General features: G+C 40.8%; 1 protein-coding gene across 2 annotated transcripts in view; it reads right to left on the bottom strand.

The window, feature by feature from the left end:
* Positions 1-6,758: 6,758 nt before the first annotated feature.
* Positions 6,759-25,350, bottom strand: part of acsl5 (acyl-CoA synthetase long chain family member 5) — a 46,570-nt gene continuing 27,978 nt past the window's right edge. Inside the window, exons 9-21 of one of the 2 annotated variants that reach the window (XM_068052906.1) lie at positions 24,673-24,724; positions 22,127-22,200; positions 18,291-18,368; positions 17,743-17,877; positions 17,062-17,196; positions 15,351-15,446; positions 14,994-15,066; positions 13,099-13,187; positions 12,902-13,018; positions 11,720-11,863; positions 11,373-11,474; positions 10,057-10,128; positions 6,759-7,023 (exon numbers count right to left, since the gene is read on the bottom strand). In XM_068052906.1, the coding sequence (XP_067909007.1) occupies positions 6,883-7,023; positions 10,057-10,128; positions 11,373-11,474; positions 11,720-11,863; positions 12,902-13,018; positions 13,099-13,187; positions 14,994-15,066; positions 15,351-15,446; positions 17,062-17,196; positions 17,743-17,877; positions 18,291-18,368; positions 22,127-22,200; positions 24,673-24,724 (1,308 nt within the window). In that variant the 3' untranslated portion in view covers positions 6,759-6,882. The remainder of the gene's footprint in view (positions 7,024-10,056; positions 10,129-11,372; positions 11,475-11,719; positions 11,864-12,901; positions 13,019-13,098; positions 13,188-14,993; positions 15,067-15,350; positions 15,447-17,061; positions 17,197-17,742; positions 17,878-18,290; positions 18,369-22,126; positions 22,201-24,672; positions 24,725-25,350) is intronic. The other variant, XM_068052907.1, reaches the window with a different exon arrangement.

Below are 25,350 nucleotides of genomic sequence, written 5' to 3'. Positions count from 1 at the left end.
CAGTGTTTGCCTTTTACCTTTTGGACTTGGTTTGGGATAAACCACTGCTGATTGTTAATCTACATATAGTTGATCTAGATTCAAGTCAGTGAGTACATGATGTATGATATCAACAAAGGTCTAATTCTCAACCAAATGTCATGGGCCACTTGAGTAAAAGAGGCTGTGCCACAAATGTAAGGTGATTAAAATTAAGCTGAATTTATTGTGTTTACATTTTATTTTGTTGTAGGATGGGAAGTGGGCAATTTATCTAAAGTTCAGGTTAAGTTTCACTGTTTTGTTGGGAAATAGTTTTTGTCCTAAAATAAAAACAGAAAGTGCTGCAAATACACACAGATCTGGCAGCATCTGTAGAGAGAGAGAAACAGAGTTATCATTTCAGGTCTGTGACTTTTCATCAGAACTGTATCTCAGGTGAATGTAAAAGACCTCATGCCACTATACGAAAAAGAGCAGGGTAGGACTCTTTTTGGTGTCTTGGCCATAATTTATCCCTCAACTGACATCACTTGTATAACCAGGTAATTTATTTTTTAATCACGTTGTTGTTGATGGAAGCTTGCTCTGCACAAATTAGCTGCTGCATTTCCTGTATTACAACAGTGCCTGCACTTCAAAAGTACTTTGCTGGCTGTAAACCACTTTGAGATGGCCTAAGATTTATGAAATAGTTATATCAATTAATAAGCTTTAAGTAATTGCACTTTCCAATTTAATTTGAACAAAAGTTCCTAATTTGATTGAGAGTTATCTGGGTCTAGCTCACTCACTGTAGGTGATGGTAGGGTGCCACATCCTATGATTTAAGCAGTGGAAATGAAAATAATCTCAACCAGCACTTAATTTCAATCTGGGTTTCAGCATGATCAATCACGTCCAGATGACTGTTGCTTTAATTACTTAAATGAATACTGTGATCACTTCTTCATTATTGCGTTTTATGACTGCAGCATTCTTGACTGGGAGATCTGAAACACATGCTTTCAAAATCTGGACCGGAGTCGAGCAAGGCTGTGTGATGGCCACCATACTATTTACAATCTACCTGACAGTGGCTATTCACCTCCTCAAAAATCAACTGCCCTCTGGTGGGAGTATTAAATACCACCTAGATTGAAAACTCTTTAATCTCAGACTCTTCCATGCCAAAACTAAACTGACCACTTGTGATGGAAATCACACCTAACAAATGGAAACATTAATTTTGTCATATGGGACACTGCTTGAACTTTTTTTTACTGGACATTGCACATAAACTGTTTAGTGATAATCAACATTCTTTATGTAAGACCCAGAACTCCAACCCCCACCGAGTGTGTCTGGAAAGCTTTGAAATTAACAACCCTCCCAGAAGCTGCTGTTTTCACACACAGGGTCACATGCTCTACCTGCTGGCCAGATTGGGGTCTTTAGGAATTGTGTCACACAGAAAGGACAGACTGCAATTTGAACAGAAAGGAGAAGGAAGGGCTCACTTGCTCGCTCTCTCCAGCAAAGTCCCAGGAAAGCCACAGTGGCAGATTCTATGCTTCAAGACTACTGAGAAGCATATCTTTGGCCTTCTGGTACTAGAGAAGCAAGCTTGAAATTGTGCTCTGGGCCCCTTTGAGAACTCCAAGACCTTAACTTCAATTGAGAACATTGTCACCCAGTAACTGAATTCCAATTATAACAAACTCTACTTCAACTCCCCCCACCGCCACATTTTATCTCCCCCTCTGTATCTAATTGTGTGTGTGTTTATCTCGTATGCGTGATAGCATAGTTGTGTTGCATATTTTAGTAATTTTAACTGTGAGTGATAAGGCTAATAAATTTACATTTTGTTTAAACCTAAGAAAACCTGTCTAATTGGTTCATTTACAATTACAATTAGAGTGCAGTGAGCAAAGGACTCACTGAAGGGGTAAGCTAAAATCACTGTTGTCAGGCAAGCCCCCCCACCTGCCAAGACTGAGGCACACATTATTTCATAGAGTCATACAGCACCGAAAGAGACCCTACAGCCCAACGAGTCCGTGCCGACCATCAACCACCCAGTTGAACATTAAAATCTAAAATTGCAAGCCCCTGACGGGAAAGATATTTGCATGGTAACAGACAGTGTTGGAACAAGGGATAAAGGGCCATGCCCTGATTCATTCAACCAACAATGGACTTTTGATTACCAGATGTTGAAGACGGGGGGTGCTAGCATTCCAGGTTGACTGCTGAGATAGCAGAATCCACAAACACAGAAGAAGTAGACCAGTTTTAGTCACATGACTAGCTGGCTGTTGCAATTTGAACCTCCAACAGAATTTGAACTCAGAACGCCGTGTGCTCTTGAAACTGAAGCAGAACCCTATCCTGTCTGCCTGCTCATCTCTCAGGGAACTGAATCTTGTGAAGACCCGTGAACCTCAAACAGAGAAAAGTCTCCCATAGTGAACAAGGTTTAAGAATACTGGGCCCCAATGAAAAGCATGACTACTTACAAAAGGACTAAAGTGAGCTTGAAGCACAGTAAACACAAAACTCTTCTGATATTGCCTCAAACCGCTCTCTACTATATTTTCCTCTTCTCTTTTCTGGCCCTATTTGCATGTGTGTATCGTGTATGCATGCTAGCGTGGGTGTGTCGTATATCCATAGGCATGAACCGTAAGTATAAGTTTAAGTTTTAATGAACTTCACTTTTCTCCTTTAAACCTGAGAAAACCTGGTGTTGGTTTCTTTGCCTTATAATTGGAAAGCTGTGAACAAGGATTCACCAAAAGAGGGAGCTCAAAACATAGTGTGCTTAAAAATAAAACCCTGTTACAATAAGACCAGGTAAAGACAGCAAAAGACCCCTAGACACCTTTCTCATCTGGTCGTAACAGTGTTTTAAAAGATAAACCCTGTTACGGCCAAACCAAGAAAGGGGCAAGAGGGGAATCTGAGACCCCTTCCTCACCCGGTTGTAACACCACCAAAGACATACATGATCGACAGTTTGTGGATGACTGCAGTGTCGTCCACTCTACACTAGATTTGCGATTTGCAAGCCACTCTCGATCTCTTCAATTCTGCATACAAGACCTTGAATGTTACAAAAACAAAACTTATATAAACCCACACCTGGTCAGCCAAATATTTCACCTCCCACATATGTTGAAGGAGAGACTCTCGAATATGTTGAGCATTTCCCATTCCTTGGCAGCCACCTCTCTCAAAAGGCGATCATTGACAAGGAGATCCAACACCAGATCAGTTGTGCCTTCTACAAACTATGGCAGTGAGTGTTTGACAACAAAGACCTCCAAAAGTCGACAAAGGTCTTAATCTACAGAGCAGTTATCATCACTACACTCCTGTACTGCAGCGAGACCTGGACTGTGTATCAGCATCACATAGAACGTTAGAGCAATTCCATCAGCAATGTCTCTGCCGCATCCTCCGGATTCAGTGGGAGGACCATCAAATAAACGTTAGTGTTCTTCTTAAAGCCAGCTCCACAAGCATTCAAGTAAAACTCCTGCAAAATGGACTGGAGACCGTGTCCGGATGGCTGAAAACCATCGCCCCTGCCAGGTCTTGTTTTCTTAACTCTCAAATAGCCAGCGTTCCAGGGGAGGACAAAGAAAAGACTTCAAAGACACTCTGATGCTCTTTTTGATGCATTGCAAAATTGACATTGATGACTGGGAGGAGCTTGCTACCAATCTTTCAAAATGGTGCCAACTTTCCCATCAAGCTGCATCATGCTTTGAATCCGAACACCTTAATGATGAGGCAGAGCGGCAGTAGAGAAGGAAAGAAAAGGAAGCAAATCCTGCACTCCGGATCCCACTACCTCATTGGACATCCTGCCCCACGAGCACAAAGATTTGCTGGTCGAAAATTGACCTGTTCAGTCACATGAAGACCCATGGTAGAAACTCATGACCCTGTGTGGCCATCATTCTCGAATCGAGGGACAGCAAACAATTGCTTTTTGGCAAATGCGTGGTTACATAGTTTGACAATGTACCTTCTATATTACCATATGCACAAGTAAAAAATAAAACAGTTAATTTAAAGCTTGGATATCATTTATTCTCCACTTTGATAACTTAAGTGCAATTGATATAATACAAAAAAGCACATGTTAAAAGTTGAACTTGCTGATGCAGGATCCTTGGAAAATGTTCTGTTCACTTAACTTTTTTTGTATGACTAGACAAGTACATTCCTATTCCTATACAGTTCAGCCATGATCTAATTTAAAGGTGAAACAGGCTCAAAGGCCTACTCCTGTTCCTATGTTCCTCTCTTTACTGATTGAAATTTATGAAAGGTCAGTGGTAGGGGGGAGCAGAAAGCCTTTTTCCTCCCAGTTCATTTAAAGTCACAGCAAAGAATTACTGATTTTTAAAAAACATTTCTCAGGATGTGGGCAACCCTGGCAAGTCTACATTTATTGACCATTCCTAATTGCCCCGAGGTGGAGATCATGGGCTATCTGCTTGACCATGCATATTCTTTATGATGATGTTCCCACAACTGAGTTAGGTAGGAAATCCAAGATATTGACTGTTGAAGGATTGACATTTTATGTCCAAATCAGGATAGTGTGTGATTTGAAGGGGAACTTGCAGGTGACTGATCTAACAATGTTGCTACTCTTGTTCTCTGTAGTAGAGGTCACAGGGAAGATGGATACTGTTGAAGTAACCTTGGTGAGTTACTATACATTCTGAACATGGTTATTAAGTCTAGTGGTAGTGACACTGACCAAGCAAACTGCACTCTAAGATTGAGCTTCTTGAGTGTTAGCTTCATCACACTTCTGACTTGAGCCTTGTAGATGGTTGAGAAGCTTTGATGCTGCTTGACCTGCTGAGTATTTCCAAGATTTTCTGTTTTTATGCCCTAAAATGTTTTTGTTGGGGAATGAGTGGTCAGCAGAGTGGTTGCAGAACATTGTGTATCGTATAGTGCAAAAGTTAGAAATTTGTTGCAGGTGGGACTCTGGTAAGTAGTAGTGTGTGAGTAGTTTCTAACTGAAATTTAGTATAACTTTTTAAGTTTAACTTTCTGGATTTAACTTAGAATTTTAAAAACTGTAAATAAAGACTGCAAGTTAGTCAACACTTAACAGAACCTGCCTTTCAGTGGCAGCTAACTGCCAATCAGCTATAAGTAATTGCCTGAACAGAGTCATAGAGAGATACAGCACCGAAACAGGCCCTTCGGCCCAACGAGTCAGTGCCGACCATCGACCACCCATTTATACTAATCCTACATTAATCCCATTTTCCCTCTCACATCCCCACTTTCCCTCTATTTTCCTACCACCTATTTACTCTAGCGGCAATGTTTTTTTTTACAATGGCAAATTTACCGATCAACCACAAGTCTTTGGCATGTGGGACGAAATCGGACCACCCAGAAGAAACCCACGTGGTCACAGGGAGAACTTGCAAACTCTGCACAGACAGTACCTAGAACCGAACCCAGATGCTCATCACTGAGTAGAAAGCTGAGTCAGCAGTCGCAACTTGTGTGTGGCTCAAAAAGGTCTTCAAAAGTGGACAGTATCTACTGACGCGCAAAGTGGTCGCAGAACAGAATGTGTTTGTAAACAGAATGCAAAAGTTGGGAATTTGATGCGGGGGGGGGGGGGGGGGGAGGGAAAAGGATGTTTTCCTTTTTCCCTCCAATACTTCTTACCTACCTATTCCTTATACTTGATAAAATAATTAGTTAAAAGACAAAAATTATAAGCTAAGTTGCTTCAATACTTAGATTGATTAAATAATAAACAAGGTTGTGTAGGGATGGCAGTGTAGGTGGTGTGGCACAACTGCAACATGTGGTAGTTTGTGGAGAGCATTGCAATCTTTGCCCCACTGGTCATTTATCATCCTGTGGATGTGTCCAATCCACCAAAGCTGCCTCTGTTTTATTAGTGCCAACTGACTTGGGAGCTCTGCCACATTTGTGATTTTGTCCTGCCAGGATATACCCATACTGCACTGCAGACTGCGAAGATGGAAATTATTGAACTTCTTTTCTTGGTAGCTGTAAGTCGCCCATGTTTCACAGACATACAGCAAAGTGCTGAGAATACAGGCCTTGCTTTTTTTTTTTTTAAAATTCATTCATGGGACGTGGTCATCACTGGCTATGCCAGCATTTATTGCCCATCCCCAATTGTCCTCGAGAAGGTGGTGGTGAGCTGCCTTCTTGAACCGCTGCAGTCCATGTGAGGTAGGTACACCCACAGTGCTGTTAGGGAGTTCCAGGATTTGGTCCAGCGACAGTGAAGGAACGTGATATAGTTCCAAGTCAGGATGGTGTGTGACTTGGAGGGGAACTTGCAGGTGGCGGTGTTCCCACGCATCTGCTGCTCTTGTCCTTCAAGGTGGTAGAGGTCATGGGGTTGGAAGGTGCTGTCTAAGGAGGTTTGGCGCGTTGCTGCAGTGCATCTTGTAGATGGTACACACTGCTGCCACTGTGCGTCGGTGGTGGAGGGAATGAATGTTAGTGGATGGGCTGCCAATCAAGCGGTCTGCTTTGTCCTGGATGGCGTCGAGCTTCTTGTGTTGTTGGAGCTGCACACATCCAGGCAAGTGGAGTATATTACATCACATGCTTATATATTTTCTAACCATATTGCTAATTTCTGACAAATCTCCCTTCTGCCAACTAACCACAAACACCTCTAGGCAGTTACCTTAAATTTTTACACAAGTGTGAAACATTACTTGCACAAACTAGTCATTCTGAAAACACACACAAGTTAGAAGTCTGATTTTTTTGTTGCCATGTATTTTATTGAGTTTGGAACAATACAATGAGGCGGAATCTACCGCTCAGTATTATGGTATGGCCAGGATCACAATCCATCGTTGTCAATACACCATAGGGAACCTATGCCCGTGTGTTTTCATAGAGATGGTCAATCTTACTTTTGAAGTGCTTGGCAAGTTCTGATCTTTTGGCCTTCAGTGTTGGTGTTAGGAGTCCATTTTCAACAGTGAACATCTCAGTGTGTAGATACAGGTCTTTCACCTAAAGAGAGAAGGCTTGATGCTGAAAAGTTTCAGACCAATATTGTGCTTTTTTCACTAATGCAATGTCAATGAGCAACTAAGTAAACCAAGTTTTAAAAGTCAAAATTGCATCATCTGAATATAGTGTCACACATTCTAGAGCTTTTAGTCGTCGAGAAAGGATATTGAACAGTTAACTGTCTAAATATGGAGTCATGAGGCCAGATGATGGATCACCCAATTCTGTCTTTGAATTAATCTGTCTCCCCCTCCCATTCATTCCAGGTGTTCTCATCCAGACAAAAATCAAACGCTGCCCGACTTATGGAGCATTTTGTTTTTATTTCAGATTTCCAAAAGTTGCAATATTTTCTGTTGTGGCTGTTTAGTGTAGTTTTGTCTAACAGGTACTACTTTCCCATCATCTGACCAGGAAATGGCCAAGAGGTTAACTATAAACCTAGAGTGCAGTGCATCATTCCTGCTGTTCACTGGATAACTAGGGCAGTTTATATCCCAATCTGTGGTTTTAAAGTGTTTACTATCTTCCGAAGTGTGTAGAAATCAGGACTTTGCTCATTGCAGTGATCAGAGCTGGTGAACTATTTAGTATCCAGGGCAAACACTTCAGGAAAAAAATACCCAGATATGGGTCCAAATTGCAGCATAACATGTTAAGCAACATATTTTCATGCAAGGTGTGCAGGCAAGCAACATTTCCGCAACTTCCTATCTGGAAAAGATGCTACATTAGTGGCTCAATCAAAAAAATACTCGAACTAAACATCAGCATTTATTATGATGCAACAGACCACAATTCCACCACTGCCAAAAATAAAAGGCCTGTACATGCATTAGTACCATTTTCCTTGGCTAAAATCAAAATGCATGGATAAATGCTGCAATATAATTTTGGGCAAGTTATTGGAATCTACAATTAATAGAGTGATTAATCAGCTCACATTTATCTTGTGCTGAGAGAGATCCAAGATGGATTTGTAACAGATAGGTCATGGCTAACAAACTTAATTGAATGAGTTATGACTAGATTATTAGAAAGGGGAACGTCTATGGATGTAGGTTATGTGACCTTCCAGAAGGCAGTCAATAAGAGACAGTTAACAAAAATTAAAGCTCATGAAATTAAAGGCAAATTATTGAGCTGGTTAAAGTGGTAGAAGACAGTCTTACATAATGCTTATGCACCTATTTGAAAGGAAGTGACTGGTGGTGTCCCACAAGGATGTGTGCTGGGCCCTCAACTATTCACTATATTCATTAAATGACTTGGATAACACAAGAGAGCCAAATTTGCAATGCCATGATTGGTGGTATAGCAAGTCATGTATATGTAATTTTATGATTCTAAAGACATTGAGTGAGTGGGCAAAACTGCGGTAGATGGGCTTTCAACACAGGCAAGTGTGAACTCATCCTAAAAAAGGATGATCCTACTCTTTAAAATAGTGAAAAAGTTAGGCAGTCCAAAGCAATTCTGCACACAACACAGTAGTGAGGTACAAAAAAAAAATCAAAGAGACTTATGGGATGTTAAACCTTTATAACTAGAGGGCTAGAATATAAAAAGGGGAGAAGGTTTTGCTACAGCTATACAAAGCCCTGGCTGGACCACATCTGGGATACCATGTACACTTCCGGACACTAGTTTAGAAAATGTATTGGCCTTGAAAGGTGTTTTGTACAGATTCACCAGAGGGTGATCAACACTGAGGAGAGAGAATGTAAACTAGGATTATAATCTCTGGTATATAGGCTAGGGAGTGATTTGTTTGGGGATTTTAGGATTTTGAAAAAGGTAGATAGATAGAAACATTTTCTGCTGGTGGGGACTTAAAAAGAGCAAGGCCATTCAGGAGTGATGTCAGGAAACACTTCATACAAAAGGGTGGTAGAAGTGTGGAACTGACTCCCACAAAAAGCAGTACATGCCAGCTCAATGAATAAATTAAAATCAGAGATTGATAGATTTGTATTAGATAGGCAAGGGTGTAAAAGGATTTGGAGCAAATGCTGATGGATGGAGTTAAGGTACACATCAGTGTTGATCTAACTGAATGGTGGAAGAGGCTCGAGGGGCTGAATATCCCACTCCTGTTGCTATAAAAACTGAGTTTAGCAGAGACACAAACATTAGCTTGAAAGCATTTAAATTAGTTGAAAAATTTCAACGGAGGTTTGTCTCGGGACCCCGCTGGAAAAAGCACTCCCAAGTTTGTAGAATGCGGAGGATCACCAACCAGGTCTCATTGCCCAACTTCACACACTAACTACTAAAAATAGCTTTTCTGGCTGTCACGGATAGAGCGCTTTGTTGCATACAAGCGATTGTAGGTAGTGAAGGCTGCCATGTTCATTTTCAACTGTCAAGGCCAGATCCCGCCAATCCCACGAGGTAATGGAAATCATTTAACCTAGAACATGGATGTGCACTGCTAATCAATGGAGAAGGAGAGGCAGAGTAAAGCACCGCATACTTCAGTATCATCAAGAGGATTCATGGTCAGAGCCTTTGGGGAAAATGCAATGAATCAGGCCCTGGGATTAAAGTGGTGAGGTGTTGGGGGAGGGTTGTTTAGGTTGGGATACATGCATATTTTGGGCAAGTAGTCCAGGATTTAAACTGACCAAAGGAGAGCTCTGTACATGTATTTACACCATAGTGACTGGTTCAAGTCTGATGGCTACAGAATCTGTTCCAGCAAAGCAGTATTGTTTTATATTAAACACAAATCTGTAACTGTTTGGAGTTTTATGTTTGCCAGGCTGCCAATTTAATAGACAGGAAAGAATTGTCCATGTGGACACCAATGGTTATAAACACATTAAAAAGTTACGTGAAAGTCAGGTCACGATCAAGTTTAAAAATTGTTCATTTAAAAAGACAGCCAGTAATAGTTCAGTGACTAAAGTGGAGATGTAATTAAATTAATAAAAAAAGAGTTAATCATTTCAGTTTGACTCAAATAGTTCACTGACAATTTATGTTGTGGTGTTCTTCTGCAGTACCTATTTTGGTGCTTAGTAAATGTACCTGTTCAAATGATTTTAGTCCAGCTTCTTTTCCCAGTTTAACCATGTCTTCCAGAATAACCTCCTTTAATTCCTAAAAATGGAGAGAGGGAAGACCATTACAAGCTTTGCTATTTCTTTATACATTGACAAACTCTGAAGTAAACCAAATATATTGGAACAAATTTGGTAGTTCAACTTATTTCAATTTGCAAGAGGCGTTGGATTCATGCATGATGGTAGAATTTAGGTTTAATTAACTAAAGGTATGGCCACTTCAAAGCAAAGTCCATGAATTACTTAATGTCCTGCATATTATTTACAAACAGAAATCTTAACTGGCTTGAATTCTTAAAGTAAGACGACAATGTTTATTAACCACAAGGGTTCATCTTTCAAAAAAAAAGTTATTCTGAAACCTTGGTCGGAATTTTACGGCCTCCCCCCACCCCCAAATGAGCAGTCCCGCAGCTGGGTGGGAGAGGAGGCTGTTCCTGATGCATACCTGCCCCCGCTGCAATTTTACATGGGTGGCCAATTAACTGCCACCGCTGGTATTTTACCTGCAGTAGCTGGATGGCAAAGGCCCCAAGAACAGCACCAGGTAAAGCCTGGTGGCCTTCTTGCCATCTGGGGGGTCTATGCCCCATGGAGGGCCGCCCCGAAGCCCCAACTGTAAAACACTCCAGCCCCCTCTAACTACACCCGCCCGCCCCCCCCCCCCCCCCCCGTCTCGCTGGGGCCTGGACAATTGATCCGGCGAGCCCCAAAAACTTATCTTTTGGGGGCTGTCGGCCCTTCTTGCTGCCATTGGCTGGGTGTAGTCCCAGCAGTGGCCACCACTCCAAGTGGCGCTGGTGTGACTAAGAGCTGCTGGCCCACTGATTGGCCTGCAGCTCCAATAGGCAGGACTTCCTGCCTCAAGGAGGTGGAAGTCTCACCCAAGGCCAATTAAGGGTGTGGGGAGCAAAAATATTCCCAACGGGGCACCCCAAGCCCAGCAGAGTTGAGCTCACCAGCGACTTTTTGGCCGGTGGGTGGGGCCTCCTGCTCAATTTAAAATTCCGGCCCTTATCTACTTCAAACTTAGCCTAGCCAGTCTCCTGCAATCTCTCAATTTCATTGATCACAGTACTGTTCTTACAAGAAAGAGTAAAAACAGTTGCAGCCCTTCTACTCCCAAAGTGATAATCGTAGCTGCTCCAATAACCTGAATACCAGTACTTCATAAATTAAATCACCAATCAATACCATGTACAAGGGGTTGCTATATCTATTACAAGTTCTCATGCTACTTTTACATCTTGAACATAACGATAAGAAAATAAAAATTCATACTGGATTGTTGCATAATTCTTGGTAGGAGCCTTTGAATCCTTTGCTTGCAGCAAACTGTGGAAGTACCTCTGGGTCAGGCACCACAATGGCTACTAAATAAGACTAAAAGGTACAAGATAATTAATTCAGTCACATTTGAAAGAAATCCTTTCCAAAACCCATGCAACAACTTGCCGTTAAATACCAATATTGATCAATTAGACAAAAATCAAATCAATTGTAATTAAGCAGCAAGTTAGTTCATTTTTTGTTTACATGGTATGTCCACAACGCTGCATTATCTAAAATGGCTATAGGACTCAAAAAAATGCAAAACATGAGAAGTGGAAACTCATCTAGAAAGTTACCTGCAAGCTGTCTCCATGCACAAAAAGTTGGGCTACAGGAGCACTATGAATGTATATATTCTCAATTCTTTCTGGTGCAATATATTCTCCCTGTGCTAGTTTAAATATATGCTTCTTCCTGTCAATTATTTTCAGTGTTCCATTCTGAAAAGGCAAGAGCAAGATTACTTATCTTGTTAATAAAGCAACAAAAAAAAAAAAAAAAAAACCCCAGTTTCTCGAACCAGCATTTCTGGTGTTAATTCTTAAAAACAAAAATGCAGTATTGTCAGAAATCATCCATTACTCATTAGGAGCAAAGCCTTTTCATTTTCTAACACTCAAGTCACCTTTGCTCATTATTTCCCGTCTAATCTTGCAACACTCATTAGTACTTAACCTGCTTGGACAGGTGCATTACAGCTACAGACACTGGCTCAGTGAATTGTCCAAGCCTAAACAAGCCTTAGATGGAATTAATAAGCAATTAATCAGATTTAGATGACAAGAAGCTTTTTCATCTGCATTGAAATGATTAGCTCCAGCACAACAACTATGCTCAAATTCAGTTGTGATAATTGCAGACAAACTCCAAACTTGGAATTTCAAGTCAGAAAATCGCTTTCCAAAAAAGTTCTTTATAGAGCTGCAACACTCTGCAAATTTTACTTCTAAAGACATTTTGGTGGTTTTATTATTTATGGGCCTTCTATTCATGCAGTTGGTATTTAGGATACATTAAGGGGAAAGTTAGTCTTCTAGTAATCCTGCACTACATTATTTTTAGCAAAGTAGCATTTAAGCTCACAGTAAATTGGAATTAACGCAGCAACATGACAAGGTTGCATTCATAAAGCGGTCTTCCTGAAGCAATCAAGGCTGCAAACCATTTGTTTTAAACTTGGACAATATTTTGAAAGGGGAAGAAATGAAAGGCTAAACAGGTACTTATGTCAGTGTTGAACCAATGATCTAGTACATCATTGTTACTGTGCTGCACTGCAACAAATAATCTTCAGTGTCAATGGAAATAGGTCTAAAAAGGTATACAATAGTGTATTCCCAATCTATTTTGGAAATTTGTATGCAACTGTTGGGGCATGGCATACAAATAGTCAAATGAGCATGGATTAGATTAAGGCAACATCCAATTAGAAAGCTTATTTCATAAAGTTATACTGAAGGTAAAAAAGACAAACTTACAGGCAGCCATTTTCCAATGTCCCCTGTATGGAGCCATCCATCAGCATCTATAGCTTCAGCTGTTCTAGCTGGGTCTTTCAGGTAACCCTTGAACACATTTGAGCCTTTGATGCAGACCTAGAATAGAAAAGGCCACTAGGCATCAGCAGATGTCTGTATTCCAGCATGAAAACGTGGCATGATAAATCCTTCATTACCTCGCCTTCTCCTTTAGCAGCAAAGTAATTCAGGTCTTCAACATCAACTAACTTCACAATATTGCAGGGAATCGGTGCACCAACATGGCCTGCATAGAATAGTACATGAAAAAGCTTGGGTCAGTACTCAAGACTGAGTCTCATGAACACATCTCCTCAAAAGGTAGTCACCAGAAGTGGCCCTCCTGGTAGTTTTACTTTTGGATCTGCCAAAATTTACTACATATCCCGAATGCACAAGATCACCAGGGAAGATCCTCCAATTGCCCGTGGATATAGAATATAATCTCATGGTGCCCATTAGTTTGCTGGAGTCCTTCTCTAGTAGTGTGCATGACAGGATGTTGAATGTTTATGGACTTCAATCGTTGCATACAAAATTAGACATGCACTTATTGTTTGACCAGGCTGTCCATTTATTTTTAGTGGTAGCCACCTATCCTTCAGGGTGGGATCTGTAGAGAATAGGACAGTGCTGTATGCAGTCTCAAAACTCAAAGAAGAAACTGGAAATCATGATAATACATGCACCCCAACCCAAAAAGTCAGCAGTAGGCTGGTCTTCTATGATTGCAATCTAGGCTTTCATAAAAGAAAAATGTTAGCACAGCACTCATCATATTGTCAATTTTCTCCAACCCAAAAAGCTGAGAAAGTGAGAGGGCTCAGAGTAATAAGCTGGCTGCATTGTTCTGGAACCAGATTGTGGTACACTCAGTTCCAATTCTACCCATCTTCTGTAATGGTTTCTCTTCTCATGACTGCATCACCTCTGGTGTCCTCAGGTTCCATCCTTGACTGCTACTTTTCTTCTATAGGTTTCCAGTGACAAATTTAGCTACAGCATGGAGCCAACTTTCATATGTATGCTGTCAATACCCACTTTCTTTTGTTATTACCACACAGGATTCCATCACTGTTGTCAGGCTAGGTGTCTGACATCACATTGTGAATGAGCCATATTGGCAAGACCAAAACCATAGTTTGATGCTGCCACCAGAAATGTCACCCACTAGCTTCTGATCCTGTTAACCTTCCCAGATAACTGCTCAACTGTAACCAGTATGCAGCCTCTGCTTGGTTGATGAAACTGAACTTCAAACTCCACATCCAGAGCACCAAGACCCATTTTCACATTTGAAACAATTGCCAATCTCCATCCCTACTTCAGCCCTCAATTGTCACTGAAACCCCATCCAAGCATGCAATCATCTCCAAATTTGATTCCTGCCATCTCTTCCACCACCCCCACCCCACCCCACCCCCCCACCAAAGTCAATCCCAATTCCATCCTTCCACCCCGAACAGCCTCTTCATATCTCCATCTTACAAAAATGGCAACTCATCCAACTTACTTTACACAAAAGAAACACTGCCAGTCCCACCCATTTTTACTGGCTGACTTCTGCAAACAGATCAATTGTTAGTTTTAAAACGAAGTGTACAGGGCAAGGTGGGTATATGGAGTGGTCACAGATCGGCCATGATCTCATTGAATGAGAGTACAGGCTTGAGGGGCTAAATGGCCTACTCCTCTTCCTGTGTTCCCTGTGCCGCAGGAAATGAATTTTAAAAATTCTCAAATTCCAACAGTTTTTCCCCTTCTTGTCTACACCAGACCCATGTCCTCATCTGCATTCAAAGCTTTTCCAACTCTGGACAACTGTGAGTCAGTTTCCTTAGGATGTTCCTTGTTATGTTAAGAGAACTATATAGAATGCACATTAAAGTTCAAAACAATTAGTGCAAATGCTAGCTAATTGTTTATTTGTAGTCCAATCCTAAAATCAGACAACATTAGTGTGTAGATTTAGATCAAGATTTGAGTGAACATTGATAATTGAGTCCTTTGAGGGGGGTGGGGCGGGGAAGTGGGTGTCTGAAAAGTGGTTTACCTGCAGTTGAATCTCCAACCAATGAGATGGTGCATCCAGCAGTGCATTCAGTTTGTCCATATGCTTCAAAAATCTGGACAAGGAAAAAAAAAAAACTTGATACCAGCTTATCTGGTGGGTTTTTTTTTGAAGTCATAAAAAGTAGGTTACTATCATTTGAGAAAGCATCACAGATTGATGTACTCATACCCCTTCATTACATTTTTAGGCCTTTTCACCCCAAACATTTCCACAAATACAATTTGTGCTAATTTTCTAAAAGATAAAATCTACAATTATTAAAACAGTTTGCAATGCAGAATTTAAATCTGAAGTGAAAGCAGATGGAGAAGTTACACACTATAAATCTATACTTACTTGACAGCCCAGTGCTGCTCGAAGGAATGTCAGAATAGAAGGGGAGATGGGAGCAGCTCCCGTTATCATCAAACGGACATGTCCTCCCATTGAAGCCTTCAGTATACATGATTTAAAAAAAATTAAATTAAAAAAAAGGACAATGAATTGTTTCTTTGTGGGTTAGATTAAAACCTACAACTTGTTGACAATGAGTTCCTAGTCATGCTAATTTGCTCATGTGCATTTATATATATATTATGTACATATGTATAAAAAACAATTTGCATTTATATAGTGCCTTCAAGGTCATAGAAATCAGTCAGTTATTATGGCACAGAAGGAGGAGGCCATTCAACCCATCCTGGCTCTCTGTAGAGCAATCCAATCAGTTCCATTCCTCAATCTATCCCCATGCTCCTGCAAGTTTATTTCCTTCAAGTGCCCATCCAATTTCCTTTTGAAATCACTGATTCACTTCCACCACCCTCATAGGCAAACAGTTCCAGGTCATTACCACTCACTGCGTAAAAAGTTACTCCTTGCAACAACAGCATCCCCCCTGTCCCACCATATCGCTTGCCCAAAAGCTTTACATCTGTCTCTCCTGGTCAGTGTAATATCAGCCAATGGGAACATTTTTTCTTGGTCTACATTATCTAAACCTGTCATAATCTTGTACATTGCTATCAAATCTCCCCTCAATCTCCTTTGCTCCAAGGAGAGCAGCCCCAGCTTCTTCAACCTAATCTTGAAGCTAAAATCACTCATCCCTGGAACCATTCTGGTAAATCTCCTCTGCACCCTCTCAAGGACACTCACATTCTTCCTAAAATGTGGAGACCATACTCCAGTTGTGGCCTAACCAGAGCGTTATATAAAAAAACAAGTTCAGTATAACCTCCTTGCTTTTGTACTCAGTACCTCTATTTATGAAGCCCAAGATCCCATATGCTTTGCTAACTGTGCTCACAATATGTCCTTACTTATCTTCAAAGATCTACGCGCATGAACCCCCAGGTCCTGGCACACTCTTTAGAACAATGTCATTAAGTATATAATGCCTCTCCCTAATCCCTTCTGCCAAAATGCATCACCTCACACTTCTGTATTGAATTCCATCTGCTACTAACTGCCCATTCTACTAGCCTATGTTCTGTTGCATTTGATTGGTATCATCCTCACTGTCTGCCACACCTCCACATTTGGCATCAGCAAATTTTGAAAGGTTATATATACACGCACACACACATACATAGCCTAGGCACATACATATATCTGTTGCCAGTGACACTTAATGGAAAAACTTTTTTCATTTTATGGGGCACATATAAAATGGTAAACTGAATGTGCTTGATCTTTCAGATTCTCCCAAGGAAAAGGCTACTGTGTGTTACTTTTATGTATATTCATTACTATGAAGACAATAGAAAATAGATTCTTTCCCATGCACTGTTTATAATCATCAGTTACAGAGCAGTATTGGCAGAGATCGGAGTAAAATGTCACTTACCCAATACTTACTTAGATGGTACATTTCTTAAAGCTAACAAATATTTATAGACAAGTATACACACTTGATATTTGTGCTTTTTGCTCCGTCAGGACAACTAAGACCCCAACTAGTATTAATCACTGCTATAAAGTACCTTTTCTGTAAGCTGACAATAAAGCTCAGATAAATCATTGCTCCAGTCATTTTACAACACAAAACAGACTATAAAAAAGTTACCTGAACTTCGTTGAAAATCAGCTTGTCCCAGAAACTGTCATTTCTAATAATTCCTTTGGATATTTCAGCTTCTTTATTACTGGCAGCAAGATTCAACAGCCATCTTTTGAAAGGAGTTTGTGCCCCACTTTGCACCTGTGAACGATTAACTAAGAATTCAGACCCTTGTGCTCTAAACATAGGATCTCAAAATTACTCCACCGTATGGAGGTCAGTACTTTGCTTCTGAAATGAACAATATAGTCAAGAAGGAGGCCACATTTTAGCAAGGTTAAAAGAGCATGACAAGTCAACATTGTTGACAACTCAGATGGTGACTGCAATAAGATTTGATCAGATGCAAGGAAGCACAGTGCACCCAAGCCAATGAAGTAGGTTTCAAGTTTATCTAGTTTAAATCATGCAATCATTGGAAGACACAGGTTAGGTACTTCCCAAGAAGGGGGAAGCAGATAATCACCAGTAAGCCTTCATGCACCTCATTTAGGGTAGCTTAATAACAAACAGATGGGGAGACGGGAAAAATAGAAAGAGTTTTAAAAATTCATGCATCTATTAATTGTTCAGTTAAGCAAATCACCAAATGAAGAGGATATTGAAAAGAATAATTGCATTGCAAATTAATTAACTCCACTTCAATATTACTTTCACCTAAATACTTTCAACTAAAATGGAACACACCTTATCGTAGATTCTATTCAGTAGCCTAGGCACAACTGGAAAGATGGTGGGCTGAAGCATCTTCATATCATCTACCAACAATTTAATATCACCTTGGAAGAATCCCACTCTGGAACCGTTACAGTACAGTGCCGTCTAAAGCAGTACAATTACATACATTTACTAAGTCATTTTCAACATGATCCTGTTATCAATCTGCATCCTTCACTTTCAACCATTGACCAAAAAAAGGACATTGATAAGTGGTGAATTTTACATCAATTTAGAATAAAGTGATTGGAATTGGAGAATAACTGGGTTAATTAGTTATCAACTTGAAAACAGTTGCTAGTCAAGTTTTATACTTTGGATCCCAAAGACAATAGATCTTAAATCGCAGAGACTTCCATTTGGTAAAACTAGGTGCCCAAAACATTCTCACCACAAAGCCTATTGTGTTGATTTTGCCCCAAATTACCCCCCCTATATGATCATATTTCACGCCTACTGCTTTATACTGCCAGTTTATACATGCCTCAAAGAAGTTGCAATAAAATGAATATGGTTACCTGCACCACTCTTTCAAACATATGTGCCAGGGGAAGATAAGAGATAGAAATATCATCAGCCTTGGGGATAAATGTATACTGTTCAGATAAAAGATAGAAGGCCATTAGAATATTGCAAGAAAAATGATTCACCACAGTTAAGACATGTCAGCAAGTAATTCTTAAAAAAAAAACATGAGTCTCAATTCTACCTTTGAGGCATAATGCAAAATGAGCTATAATTTAGTATTGGAGTTAATGCCATCTCAATCTTTGATCCAAACCAAATGTACAGTATTGAAAAAATAAAGCAGTTTGTCACATATGCCAAAGTACTGCAGATGCTGGATATCTGAAAAAAACAGGGAATACTGGAAATACTCAGGTCAGCCAGCAAGTCTGGAGACAAACAGTTAACATTTCAGGGGATGACCCTTCACTAGAACTGGAAAAAGTTAGAGATCTAACAGGTTTTAAGCAAGTACAGAGGCAGGGAAGAGAAAAAAATGCTACCCTCCCCAAACCATGACCTCACCAAACACCAAGCAATTGTTTCCAATACTGTCGCTGACCTCATCTCCTCTGGTGATCTTCCACCCACACCTTCCAAATTCATAGTCCCAACTCCATACAGTCCACTTCTACCTCCTTCCCAAGATCCACAAACTCCCTTGGTATACCTTTCATTTCAATACGTTTTAGCCCCACAGAACTGATTTCTTCCTATCTCAACTACTTTTTCTCTTTGTCCAGTTTCTTCCCACCTACATCCATGACTTTCCAACACCACCCACTACTTTAAATATTTTCCAGTTTCCTAGCCCTAACTGTCTCAATTCACCATGAATGTCCAGTCTCTCTACACCTCCACCTGCGTGGTCTGAGGGCTCTCTGCTTCTTTCTTAATGAAGGCCTAACAAGTCCCCATCTGCCGCTACCCTCCTCCACATTGTTGAACTTGTTTGCACATTGAACAACTTCTCCTTTAACTCCACTCACTTCCTCCAAATAAAAAAAAAAGTGCTGCTATGGGAATCCATATGGGTCCTAGCTATGCCCGTCCTTTTGTGGAATATATGGAACATTCTTTGTTCCAGTCCAACTCAGGCCCCCTCTTCACCTCTTTCCCAGTACATTGATGACTGTATTTGTATCACTTCCTGCTCTCACTCGGAACTGGAAAATATCAGCAACAATGCTTCCAATTGCGACCCTTCCCTTGCCTTCACATGGGCCATCTCAGGGGATAGGCTATCGACCAAAATCCACTGTAAGTCCATTGACTCCCACAGCTATTTCACTAGATTTCCTTCGACCCAGCTTCCGGCAAGGCCTCCATTCTTTTCTCCTAGCTTCTCCATCTCAGTTGGATCTGTTTACAACCTTCCACACTAGTGCCTCAGATAGGTCTTCCTTTTAGCTCAACCAAGGATTCCCCTCCATCGTGGAGGACAGGGCCCTCGAACATGTTGGTTTTATTTCACACACCTGCTCTCACCCCTTCCTTTCCTCCAGAATCATGATAGGGTCCCCCTTGTTCTCACCGTCCACCCCAGCATCCACATCCAACAGATCATCCTCTGCCATTACTGCCACCTCCAACATGATGCTAACACAACACATCTTTACCTCTCCTTTCTGCATTCTGAAGGTACTGTTACCCCTCCGTGACACCCTGGTCCACTCCTCAATCACCCCAACACCCTGCGCTTGCATGGGAAAGGGAGGTCTTTTCACCCCTCCCTTGCCATCGCCCTTCTTCCAGGTGAAAGAGTGATTTACTTGTACTTGCAATGCTCACAATGTGGTCTCTTCTACATCAGAGACAAAATATTGATTTGGTGAAACACCTCCATTCAGTCTGCAAGCAAACTTCGGAGCTCTGGTTGCCTGTAATTTTTAATCCTTGGCCTCCTACACTGTTCCAATGAAACTTAGCGCAAGCTGAAGGAACACCACCAATTTTTTTTTAATTCGGCACTTTGCAGCCTTCTGGACTCCCAATTCAACAATCTTAAAATCATAACTTCTGTTGCCAGTCATTAGCGATGACTCTGCGAAAGCCATTTCCACCTCTTTCAGACCCATCTTGTTTCTTTACCTGTCCTATTACCACCTCCTTTTGTCTAGCACCATCATCCCTTCTATCGTTAATCTCTTATGCCTCCCAAGCTTATCACGGACCTTCCCTTTTGTCTTCCCACCCATTTATTTGTAGTATGAAGGCAATTTGTTCAAGTGCTCAGCCCCTTTAATTTTATTTTGCATGGCTACGCATGTGCTGTACCTTAAAGGGGCCAACTTGTACATGGCCTGTGCGGGAACTTTCGGTTTGCTGGGCAGCACGTGGCATGTGGATTGAACGGAATATTGCCCCTGCCTCTATACTTGCTTCAAATCTATTACATTCCTTACTTTTACCACTTCTGATGAAATGCCATCGACCCGAAATGTCAACGATTTCTCTGTCCAGACTCGTTGGGCTGGATTTTACATTGCCTTTCTTTTAAACGTTTACGTTTACATCCCACCCGCTTGAGGGAGGAAGTCCCGCCTCATTGAACTGCTAGCCAATCAGCAGGTCGACACCTCTTAGTCCCAGCAACGCCACTGTTGGGACTGCAGCCCTGCGGACGGCAGATGAAGACCTGGAGCCGGGATTTCAGGTGAATTTTGGTTGCCTCGCCGGGGGCAATCAGTTGGGTCCTGGCAAGGCAAGGGTGGCCATTTGGCGGGTGGTGGGGAAGCGGGGGCACCCCATGCCCAATTTTCAGGGCCCATCCCCAGGGCACTAAGAGGCTGCCAGCTTTTACCTGGCAACCTTTCCTGGCTCCAGGACGCTCATTTGGCACATGCAAAATCTGTGTGGAGGTGGGCAAAGGCCCTTAAGTGGCCGTTAATTGGCAACTTAAGGGCCTTGATTGGCCTGGGGCAGGCAGCTCATTTTTCGACCCCCCCTCCTGTGATGAAGGCTGGAGCGGATTGGGAAGGCCTCCTGTTCCATTTTACGCCCCTCCCCCCATCCAGCTCATTGGGTTGGCATAAAATTCTGACCATTGCCTGACCTGCTGATTATTTCCAGCATCTTAAAAAAATATATACAATAAGCCCAACCCTTAGCAATTACTTTTTAGCGAATCTGAAATTGGAAAAAACATTTTACCATTTTCAAAACATTTAAAAGAAAGGCAAATTATATAGAGCAGGAAAAAAATATCCAGGTCCTGAGTTACAATTCCAATTTCTCAATTACAGAATAGACACCTCAAAAAAAAAATAATAATTTGGAAACTAAGCTATCCATCCATCTTCCAACACTGACTTTTACTGACTGCAGTCCTGTCCTGCCCACCCAAACTCTTTTCAGAGGCACCTCCACATCTAATGGGAGCTATTTGATCATGGAAATGAAGCTCAGCCCTCCCTGCCTGCCCACTGCCCAAGTCTATCCCATGATATTTTCCACGTCTCTGCTCATGTGGTCCATGACCGTCAGTGCTCCTCAGCACTGTTTTACTTTGCTTTCCACAGGGCTTGTCTGTATGGTCAATGTTCTCCCATTTCCTATTCTCTCTGATGGTGTACGCAGAGCAGACTGTTAAGCTGAGAAGGAACAGCAAGATACGAATTAGATAAACAAGTGCCCGAGAGCCAGATTGAAGGAAGTTAAACAAAGGCAGATGTAAATGCAAAGAATATAGCATGGGAGGGAAACAGAGAGTGACATGGAAACATATTTTTGTCTTAAACACCATCACGAGCCACTGAGTAATCTTTACTGCAAAAGCACCTTCCATTACTGACAGAGCTCAACTTTTACAGAGATCCCAAATTTCATACAATTTCAATATACAAACCTCAATTATTTTGAAGAAAGCTGCTGAATTGGCCATAACATTCCCATGGGTCAACATAGCTCCTTTAGGGTCACCTAATTCAGAGCAAAAAAAATTGCAGCTATCCGTTATCCAAGATTTCCTACTTGCAAAGTAAGAAAACTCTTAGTTACCCTCCCCATGCTCAAAAAGATGAAGACAGCCAATATGCATAAACATTTTTGATAGATTGTCAGTCTTGCTTTCACAGTTCAGAAAAATAAACAGATTGGAAATGATAGGCTGACATCTACGTTAAGCCCCACAAAGGTTTTAATTTTGACTCAATTAGTGTCGGGGACATGGGCAAATTCAGGTACCCATCACAGAATTGGAGAGGATTAATGGGTGACGATTTGTGGAGTATACAAAAATGCTCAGTTTAAATATACTCAAGATTGATGTTGATGTTGTTTACTGGGATTAGTTATCGATATGTATTTATTGCACATGACAGCTTCCAAACAACAACAACTTTACTGATGAATTAAAAACAAGGATGGTCATTAAACCCACCTGATTTACCTCATCAATTAGGGCCAGTGATCTAAAACAAGATATTTTCAATTCTAACTGCAGCAAATGAGAAGTGTAGGCTCACCTACTCACTACTTTAGTTCAATTGAAAACCAAGCTGCATGGAAAATAAATCTAGTGAGGTGTTCAAGTTTAATTCTTTTTCTTTGAAGCTTGGCTGGCAGTGAGGAGGGCCCTCCCCGTCAGATTCTTCCTGCACGCCTGGAGTCTCACCACCTCCGCATGCTGCCCTCGAGGTGGCTGTGGCGGGGAAGAGACTGTTGCCCACCTCCTTCTGGAATGTGCCTTCGCAAAGCAGGTCTGGAAAGAGATGCACTGGTTTTTGTCGAGGTTCATCCCAAGCAGCTCCGTAACTCAGGAGTCTGTGCACTACGGGTTGTTCCCAGGGACATATACTGAAATAAACATCAACTGCTGCTGGAGGACCATCAACTCGTTCTTTGGTCTGCCCAAAACTTGCTGGTCTTCCAGCGCAAAGAGTTGTCCACGACAGAGTGTTGCAGACTGGCACATTCCAAAGGTCCAGGACCACATGCTGAGGGACGCACTAAAGCTTGGGGCAGCTGCCGCAAAAGGTTCAATGGGGAAACGCCATAGTATACTGAGGGTCTGGAACCAATGTAAAACGCCTTGGGCTATATGTACCAAAATGTTTTTTGCTATGTAATGCAAATGTACATTGCATTTAAAATGGAATAGCAAGAATTGTAAGGCACTACATGTTTTCTGTATCGAAGAAATAGGATCTCTATTGTACTTCCTGAAATGTGACATTTGAACTTTTGTAATGTATTTTGCAAATTTTTTTACAAATAAAGCATATTTTTGAAAAACAATTCTCTCCCAAAATTCATGCTGATTTTTAATAAATCACCAAATTAAGGGATTTTTTTTCTTAAAAAATGAGAAGGTATTTTTCAAAAAGGTTTTTCCATCTGCCCTGGTAACAATTATGGATGTCCATATTAGTGCAAAGTGGATCTGAATCAACAAGAACTGTACAGAGCCATTCTCAGCAACAAGTATGCACACATAGGTACGCAAGTTTGTATTGAGTTTTAGTATTGCGGGATAAACAACTTCAATTTCTCAGTTAGGTATTAATTGTCAACCTGAAATTGCTAGATATAGGCAGCCCTTCTTTATGCAATTTATTTGAACTGAATTTAGAAAACTGTTTAGCCTTGTATACAATGTGCAAGCATTGCACCGACTTGTGGGTGAAGCAAAAAATCTTTAAAAATCCAGAGCCCACGTTTAAGTTTTATAAGGATTAAAAATAAAAAATTAAATACTTCTGAAGGAACAGCTTTTTATGATAAATATCAGTGCTGGGAACTGCCAATCCAGTGCAAAAATATAACTAATACAGCAGTCAGATATGCCTTTATGCAATGTGTTGACCTTCTTGGAGGGACGACAGATCAGACATCCTTGATGGCTCAGTGAATAAAGCATCACTTGGTATCATGCTAATCCATACAGATCAAGGATCAGATTCGATTCCTGCAACATACCAAGTCAGTTTGATATATCTTATCACTGTTCCTGCATAAGCGAAGTGAAAATTGGTTGGCATCATTTTCTGATGGGCTACATGTAGCCCTACTATCCAATGCCATTCACCAGGTTCTTTTTCCACCCTCTTCTTTCTTACTCTTCCCCCACCTCCAAAGCAAAATGTCAAAATCCAATGGAATTGACTTTACTAGTCCAGACCTTCAAACAAGGCTTTTATTAATTTGTTGTGGTATGGAACTACACCAAAGACCCTAAATCAATTTTAGATGGGATTCAGCGAGCATCTTGGCTGAATTTAAGCCAAGGTCTTTGGGATCCAAGGGCAATATGCAAATCAGTCAGTCATTCAGTTCCTTGCTCAATGGATGCCTAGTTATCTGTTGTATACCCTCATTACAGCAAACATGTGCTTTTTAGCCTAGAAACCACATTAGGAGAAAACTCTCAAACCTGAACAAGACTTGAAATACCTGTTGTTCCACTTGTAAAGCATATAATGCTCAAGTCTTCAGGTTTTGGTGGCTATAAAATAAGTTAAGTCTCACTTTAAAATGGACGACATGAAATATACAACTTACTATACATAGTAAAGTAGCTTATAATGGCAAAATTATAAAAACACTGATAAAACTGAAAGGATTAAAACGACAGCTCTGCAAAGTTCTCTTGGAATAAAGAAAGGATCCCTGAATTATGAGGTTGTAATTAATAACCTGGCGCTAAGAAAAAAACATTTGAAAGGGCCAAGGACCGTCCATTCCATGCTTCTATAGCGAATCCCTATGAAACATGGATAATCTTAATTGGTAATGTGACAAGGGGGAAGAGTTGTTTTATTTTATAAAATTAAATGCATAAAAAGATTGAAACATGTCTTCAAAGTGAAGAAGTGTTAATGAGATATCCAAAAGTTTAAGAAGTTGAATCACATATAGGCTATTATTTTTATTAATCATTGAGGGCAGACAGACAAAAATTATTATATGTAAAACAGAAGGACAAGATTAGGTCTCATGAAGAGAAGCAGATGGAAAAAAAGTGCACCATAATTCTAAAGACAGGCTTGCATTTATATAGCAGCTTTCATGACCTTAAGACATTCCAAAGAACTCTACAGATATTGAAATGTTTTAGCAGTGTAGTCACTG

Source organism: Heterodontus francisci, chromosome 20 (genome assembly GCF_036365525.1).
Source record: "Heterodontus francisci isolate sHetFra1 chromosome 20, sHetFra1.hap1, whole genome shotgun sequence".
In the NCBI taxonomy this organism is placed as follows: domain Eukaryota; kingdom Metazoa; phylum Chordata; class Chondrichthyes; order Heterodontiformes; family Heterodontidae; genus Heterodontus; species Heterodontus francisci.
The sequence above is the reverse complement of the archived record's forward strand: the minus strand, read 5'-3'. Positions and strand labels throughout refer to the sequence as shown.